General features: G+C 50.7%; 3 protein-coding genes across 6 annotated transcripts in view; 2 read left to right on the forward strand and 1 right to left on the reverse strand.

Moving 5' to 3' along the window:
- Positions 1–375: 375 nt before the first annotated feature.
- On the forward strand, positions 376–874 carry PPTG_22099 (hypothetical protein; the record flags this gene model as incomplete). Its single annotated transcript, XM_008901706.1, has 2 exons — positions 376–465; positions 830–874. 2 exons carry the CDS (start codon positions 376–378, stop codon positions 872–874), a joined length of 135 nt encoding a protein of 44 aa, XP_008899954.1.
- Positions 875–1,637: 763 nt separating this feature from the next.
- Positions 1,638–5,312, forward strand: PPTG_07401 (hypothetical protein). 3 transcript variants are annotated; one of them, XM_008901578.1, is made up of 6 exons: positions 1,638–3,451; positions 3,516–3,632; positions 3,724–3,784; positions 3,850–4,187; positions 4,250–4,329; positions 4,399–5,312. In XM_008901578.1, exons 1-6 carry the CDS (start codon positions 1,691–1,693, stop codon positions 4,586–4,588), a joined length of 2,547 nt encoding a protein of 848 aa, XP_008899826.1. In that variant the 5' UTR covers positions 1,638–1,690; the 3' UTR covers positions 4,589–5,312. The 3 variants fall into 3 exon arrangements, with proteins under 3 accessions (XP_008899826.1, XP_008899827.1, XP_008899828.1); XM_008901579.1 differs by having other exon boundaries at positions 3,850–4,329; XM_008901580.1 differs by lacking the exons at positions 3,724–3,784; positions 3,850–4,187; positions 4,250–4,329; positions 4,399–5,312 and having other exon boundaries at positions 3,516–3,675.
- PPTG_22100 overlaps positions 4,032–7,148 on the reverse strand; it is a gene marked incomplete at its 5' end in the record, with an annotated part of 4,410 nt that continues 1,293 nt past the window's right edge. The window contains 5 exons of one of the 2 annotated variants that reach the window (XM_008901708.1): positions 4,032–5,796; positions 5,876–6,009; positions 6,092–6,214; positions 6,382–6,545; positions 6,650–6,714. In XM_008901708.1, the coding sequence (XP_008899956.1) occupies positions 4,610–5,796; positions 5,876–6,009; positions 6,092–6,214; positions 6,382–6,545; positions 6,650–6,714 (1,673 nt within the window). In that variant the 3' untranslated portion in view covers positions 4,032–4,609. Of the gene's footprint in view, positions 5,812–5,875; positions 6,010–6,091; positions 6,215–6,381; positions 6,546–6,649; positions 6,715–7,148 lie in introns of both variants that reach the window. The other variant, XM_008901707.1, reaches the window with a different exon arrangement.

A 7,148-nucleotide genomic window follows, 5' to 3' on the forward strand; every position in this document is an offset into this window, starting at 1 on the left:
GGCTTAAACAGCTGCATCCACTCATTCTTCATCAGCGCCTGCACGCGGTCGAACACGCGCTTAGCCGCTGGTGTATCACCGTTGATAGGTGGGCGAGGAGCATTCAGCAAAGCTGAACGCTTCGCACTCGCCACCGATGGTTTAGAACCCTCGGTCCCATCGTCATAATCTTCATAGTCGGGGTCGGCACCCGCGACGTCGTCCAGCTCGGAGAGTTTGAGCCAAACTCGCTAGTTCCTTGGAGCTCTAACAAGAAACAAGGCGCTGAAAAAGATGACGATTACCACGGCAACTTCGACGCCGCACTCTTCGAGAAATGATTCACGCAGCTGTGTGTGGGCTTAAGGCGGTACGGTAGCTGTAGCATCCACATGGATGGCACAAGCTACCATCAAAGACAAGAAAACCCTGCACCTGCCCGACGGACTGTCAAAGCGGACGTACAAGCAGGGTTGTTCCGATACAGTACGTTTGTTTTTCAATTTGACCACTATTTGCCTCTAATAAAGTGTTCTATTAAAATCTAAAACATTTTTTTTTCGTTTTGGGAATTGACTTTGATCCTAGTTGGTTCATTTCTCAACTGCTTGAGCTTATAAATAGCTCATAGGACCAAACCGACCTACGTTGCAGCTCGAATTGCCCAATGACACAGTCACACGTTACTATACGCCCCCCCCCCCCCCAAGCTGCAGCTCATCGAGCTGATAGGGGACCGTGCGGAAACAGAATAGCTAGACGATCCTCTGACAACTTAGCAGACCTCTCATCTAAACTTACTACTGAGTTTGACTATATAAAGTTGAAGCACTGGTGCAAGTATTACTAGCGCGGACCGGGATTTGAGCGCAAGTACATGACGGCATTGAAGTAGTGTGAGCTTTCGACATTGAGGAGTATTGCGCAGAAAAATGGCGAGTAATCTCTCTTTAATTTTATACAAAAACTCAATTCTTAAATTTGAACTTTTATCCTGAACGTTCGGGCTTACATATGTTTTGAACTTCCCATACGCTTTGACCAATGAAATTGCCACATACTAGCAACGGTTTTCCCGTTTTAATTGCTTTGGAGACACTTTTTGTTGGGCTTGTAGCGCCAAAACTACGGCGAATTTGTCATTCTTAACACCGTAATCATATCCAGAATGGGCGGTGTTATTAATACCACATATCTGAATGCCATATCTATTTTTTCTAAAATTAAAATTGAACCTACCATACGACCCTGATTACTAGCCCCACCATTTCTGCCGCTACAATAAATGCCGTCAGTCAAAAGTATGGAAGAATATTACTCCAAACTACACCTTGGGCAGCACGAAGAGCCACGAAAGCGGATTTCAATGCGAAACAGCCCCCCCCCCCCCTGGTCCAAGCGCGCGAAGAGCTTGGATTTATTGAGAGCGAAGAAATTTCAACAATGAATGCATTTCATTTCAACCTGTGCATTGCCAAACAATATGCTCTTTGGGGGTGTTGCGCAATTTTTTTTGTCAAAATATATTTCCCAGCATGGCCCCTTAACAATCGAGGTTGCTGCCATTTACATGGGCTTGTTGGAAAATAATAAGCAAAACAAAATTATGATCTCAAGTATTTTGTCAGTGAATTACAGTTATTTCAAAAATATTACGGTGCAGCGATCCACATTAAGCATATATATTTTTTTTTAATTCTTTTGCTGACGCATGTCGTGGAAAGCTCAAGCTCGTAGCGGTGACACCGCCAGTGCGTTGCTGCAGCCACACCAGGTGCTAGTCTCACACGAGGACGCTTCACTGTACTCCATCAAGCAGCTAGATCTGCTGCGTGTCCACTTCGCGTCGCATCAGTCTGCTGTTCTCGTGCTAGAATGCGTCATCGATCGTCGCCAGTCGTCCAAGGCTTCGAGCGGCAGTGCTGTGCTCAGTGGAGGACGTATCCAGCTGCATCCGTGGGTGCTTAACGTATATAGACAATTAGAGAACACGTTTGCAACACTGAAGAAGATTGAACTCGCTTCGTTTACGTCCATTTGGCTGAGTGTGCAGACCAAATTCCCGACCATCGCAACCTCCGGCACTGACAGCGTTGGCGTGGAGCTGGGCGACTCCCGCATAGACCTGCTGCCTGGGAGTGTCCACAAGAGGCAGATTGACTTGGAGGCAGTGGTTCGACGCCATCTGCGAGCTGCAGGAGCGCTCCGAGCACCGCAAGTGGGCCAACTCGTGCCTGTGAGGATATTGAGGGACACGTACATCTTTCGGATTGATAGAGTGGACGAAAATGGAGTGCCAAGTAAGGAGAAGACGCAGGTTTTCGTAAAGGGATGGAGTGAAGCGACAGAGGAGGAGGAACAGGAAGCGTTGACGGAACAGGTCGCGGCTCTGAGTACTAAAGACAAAGATTCAGGTAGAACGACTGATGCGTCGTCATACGAAAGCGAGCTAAATGCTCGACTGTGGCAGAGTGGCTTTGCTGGGTACACAGCATTTGTACAAGATGTGCTACTCAACCTTGCGCTGGTGTTGAAGCGTGGACATAGTCTCAAGAATGGCGTGGAAATGGAGCAGATTGGGTCGCATGGATTGCTTTTCTCGGGTGTGAGTGGTGTGGGGAAGTCTCTTGCGTTGGTGGCTCTACACCGTGAGTTAGTGCGAGAGAAAATTGTAACGTGGAGGACCGATGGTATGTCGCTGCTAATGGAAACTGAGAGTCCAGCGTTCCCCACAGCCTATGAATATTTGACTCACGAACTGGAACAGCGTTTTCCAGACTTAGGATCTCTAAATGATCACGAGATTGATCAAGAATCATCTTCTTGTGTTGGAGTTGTGCTAATTGACGACTTGGACGTGCTGTTCCAATCAGCAGATGGTCAGATTGCTGATGGATCGAACACGCAGCTCCCGCAACTTGGCAGCGCTTTGCTGCGTTTACTTGACGAGTTTAGCTCGCGAAATTTACGTCTCGTTGTTGTCGGAACGACTGCGAGTGCCGACGCCAATATTCCTCTTGCTGCTAAGCGTACCGGTCGATTCGGTAAAGTTTTGGACCTGGTTGTGCCTACTGAACAATCCCGCCGTGACATTTTGAGACGACATCTCATCGGGCTGCCACTACGGAGCGAAGAAGCTTCAACGGACAGCGACGCTGAAAGGCTGGCCTCTCGTCTGGCATCACTGACCGGAGGTTACGTGGCGAAAGACTTGGTGCGTATCTGTCGAAACGCGGCTGCAAGAGCTCACGCTGAATCAGTTAGCGACGGTGGCTCAATTAAGCCGTCAGTCGGATGGACCGAGCTGTTGCAAGCCCAGCAGCAAGTAAAACCTTCGCAACTTCGAGAGTTGAATGTGGCGTCACCTGGTGCGCCAGTGGACGGAAAGCTCGCGTTTGCCGGCTATACTGCTGTGCAGAAACAGCTTTTCGACTTTGTTTCTTGGAAATTCCACCCCACCAACGCGATGAACGTACGTAGCGGATCTTTGTACGGAATATGACGTTGTGATCCCACTGACATTGTTTTTCTTGCAGCGCCTAGGAATTTCGAACGCATCAGGAATCTTGCTGTCAGGTCCATCGGGCTGTGGTAAAACATTGCTAGTGCAGACACTGGCAGCTAAAGCCAAGGTGAACTTCGTCTCTGTCAAGGTAGTTCTGCTGTAGTAATATGCGCCAAACTAGTCAGAACAACCTTAGTACGAGTTGCTAACTAACTCTGCACTGTTGTGGTTGAACGCAGTCATCCGAGCTGCTCTCCAAATATTTAGGCGACAGCGAGAAAGCAGTGCGTCTGCTCTTCGGTACGAAGTCTACACGAATTCCTTGTACAATGGTGACATACTGACTGCTTCTTGTTTGTCTGAAGCTCGTGCACGTGCTGCGTCCCCGTGTCTCTTGTTCTTCGACGAGTTCGATTCTATCGCTCACAAGCGCTCGTTTGGTGAGGGTGATGGAGGAAGCAGTGGCGGTGGAGTCTACGCACGCGTTCTCTCCACTTTCCTCAACGAGATGGACGGCGTGGGCTCACAGCGCGTAACAGCATCATCCGTCTCGCGTACTAAGGGATTATCAACAGCGGATAGCGGTGGCATTCTCGTGGTAGCCGCAACGAACCGAAAAGATGCTCTTGACGCCGCTCTCGTTCGTCCCGGCCGCATCGACAAGACTGTGGAGATAGGATTCCCGACTCAAGAAGACATTGAGGTGAGGAACGAACGTGCACGGGTCTAACGTGGTGAATTTGAGTTAATAGTGGTTTGTTGCAGGATATTCTTGCTCTGTACACGAGAAAGATGCCGCTAGCCGACGACGTCAACATCCAAGAACTTGCTGCGCGATCGAGAGGGTAGTAGACTGAGCCTTTCCCCTTCTTGAGATGATTTCAATTGACCTTGTTTGTACTTGCTTGAAACAGTTCTCGCACGTTCACGGGAGCTGACATTGCTGCAATCTGCAAGGAGGCTGCATTCCGTGCACTTCGCGAAGATATTGAGGCGAAGACTGTTCGTTCACGGCACTTTGAGGCGGCATGGGATCAGCGCGCTGAAGCAAGTCCAACATACACGACTCCATCCAGGGTCAACCAGGACTCCACAGGTGTCTGATACCACGACTAATAGATGATGTCAGCGTGGCGATAGCGAAGAGTGGCCAGCCACGTCACGCGGGATAATTTTGAGCACTTGGCGTAAGTCCTTAGTGCGAGCTGAAGCTGCTCTCTCAGCTGACTTTTTCTTTCGTGCTCGACTTTCTGTCTCCACTTCACGTGCTCTGGATCGCTTTAACGTCCGCTTCGTGTCTGGAGAGGGAGTGATTCCAACACGTTCACGCTCTCTGTCGACTTCGTTACTACTCATATGAGCGAACACCGTTTTGAAGGGGAAGAATGCTTGCAGGAAAGGGTGGAACAGCGCCTGCTTTGCTGTGATCCTCGTGGCTGGGTTGACATTCAGCAGACTGTAGATAAAGTCCTGGAACTGGTGATTCCCCAGAGCTGCAGCTTCTAAACGAGCTTTCAACGACGTCGATGGCGTCTGCTGTCTGTGACTCTCTGTTGTCTCTTCATACCGGGCAGCAGACCTGTACGGGGCGCACGCAGCACTCAGAGACACTCCGTTCGTTATGACACCTTCAATCTGCCTCAATAGATCGTTATTCTCGAGCCTTGCGACCTCAGAACGCTCCTGTACTGACGCATCCAGAGCTGGCAGAGTGAATAAAGGTTTACCAGACACGCACTCGAGCAACAGACAGCCCAGTGACCACATATCCATCGCAGGGCAAAGCAACAGCCCCGCAGCCACCTCTGGAGCGCGATACGTGACAGTCTGCACGTCGAAGCCTCCACTTGTCTTCTCTTCAGCATACGCCGCCAACTCACTCGCATCCAGGCAGTTGCCAAAGTCCACGAGCTTCACTGGCGATGAGCATGGCGATTGGGAAGGCGACGATCCCATCGAAGCCTCTGCATTCGACCGCACCACGTTTTCCGGCTTGACGTCGGCGTGGATGAGCCCTTGGTCATGTATGAAAGCTAGAGCGCCGCATAGATGCACGGCCATCTGTCGGACGTCCACTAGTGACAGTGAAGGCGTCAATATGGCCGCCTCGAGTTTCTTTTGTGCTTCAGGCGACTGGATGTTGGTAGGATCAGAGGAACGTCTCCGCTTGCGTTTGAAGAGCTGCTGTGTCCAATCGGGGACCCGAGCGGCTCCAGGCGCTTGACGCCAGGGCCCCCAGCGCCCCACGTCTAGTACAGGAGGCCCCAAGAGCTCCAATACGAGACAGAAGTGACCCTGTTCTTCGAACGTCTCTAATAAACGCACCACTGAAAGTCACCGAATGTGTCAAAAGCGTCACAACATAATGGGAGACTGTGCTTATCGACCTACCAGCACAGGCTGCGTCTGCATCCTGGTTGTTGACTCTGCGCAGCGCTGCAGCTTCTCGCTCGCCCAGTGCGTTGAGCTCTTGTTGGCGTACGCACTTGATTGCCACGTGGCGCTGCTGTTGGATGTCCAGAGCTCTTCAAAGATCGAGTGACAATGAGAACGTCAGGAGACTTTTAGCGGTGAAAACTCTTGGAATCCACTGCAAGACACACGCACCGCATGATGACGGCGAAAGTGCCGCTGCCGATGCGACGCAGAAAGCGGTAGCGGCCATCGTGTAGCAGCGTCTGACCTTCCACCAATGTCTGCATCTTTTTGAACAATTTGTTTGCCGCCAAACTTTGTAATTGGCGGTAACCAAATATCAGAATGAATGCTAAAATGTTGGTAATATTCGTTGCACCTAGCTCATCCGTCTACACTTTTGTCCGCCAGAAGCGCGTCCGTGAGGGGGAGACGGGTGCACATACAAAACTTAAATACCGGGATGTTGCCGTCCACTTTACTTGCCATTTGCACTTTGCAATTGAGCACGCAGACGTTGGACTTCCATCTCTAGTTGGGACTTTTCCTGTTGTGACTGGTGCAGCATCCACCGCAGCGACTGCACTTCTTGTTCGTACGCCTGCAGACTCTTGACGTTCTGCTGTTTACTCAACTGGCCTGCTCCCTTAACGTATATAGACAATTAGAGAACACGTTTGCAACGCTGAAGAAGATTGAACTCGCTTCGTTTACGTCCATTTGGCTGAGTGTGCAGACCAAATTCCCGACCATCGCAACCTCCGGCACTGACAGCGTTGGCGTGGAGCTGGGCGACTCCCGCATAGACCTGCTGCCTGGGAGTGTCCACAAGAGGCAGATTGACTTGGAGGCAGTGGTTCGACGCCATCTGCGAGCTGCAGGAGCGCTCCGAGCACCGCAAGTGGGCCAACTCGTGCCTGTGAGGATATTGAGGGACATGTACATCTTTCGGATTGATAGAGTGGACGAAAATGGAGTGCCAAGTAAGGAGAAGACGCAGGCGGTGATGGCTGCAAGCTTCTTCGGGTCAGCCCTTATTCCTTCTGGCGAGACCTCTTGTGACAGGAAGTCTACATTTGTTTGGCAGAAGATGCTCTTGGTGAAGCTGATACTTATCTGACATTCGGCAAATCGAGCTAGTAATCGGTCTAGCGTCACAGCCATCGAAATCTTCACCACCAAAGCAGATGTCGTCTACGAACGACCGGCGGCACCAACGTTGACTCATCGGGTTCTCCATTCTGAAACA

This window comes from Phytophthora parasitica, assembly GCF_000247585.1.
Source record: "Phytophthora parasitica INRA-310 unplaced genomic scaffold supercont2.11, whole genome shotgun sequence".
Lineage (NCBI taxonomy): Eukaryota > Oomycota > Peronosporomycetes > Peronosporales > Peronosporaceae > Phytophthora > Phytophthora nicotianae.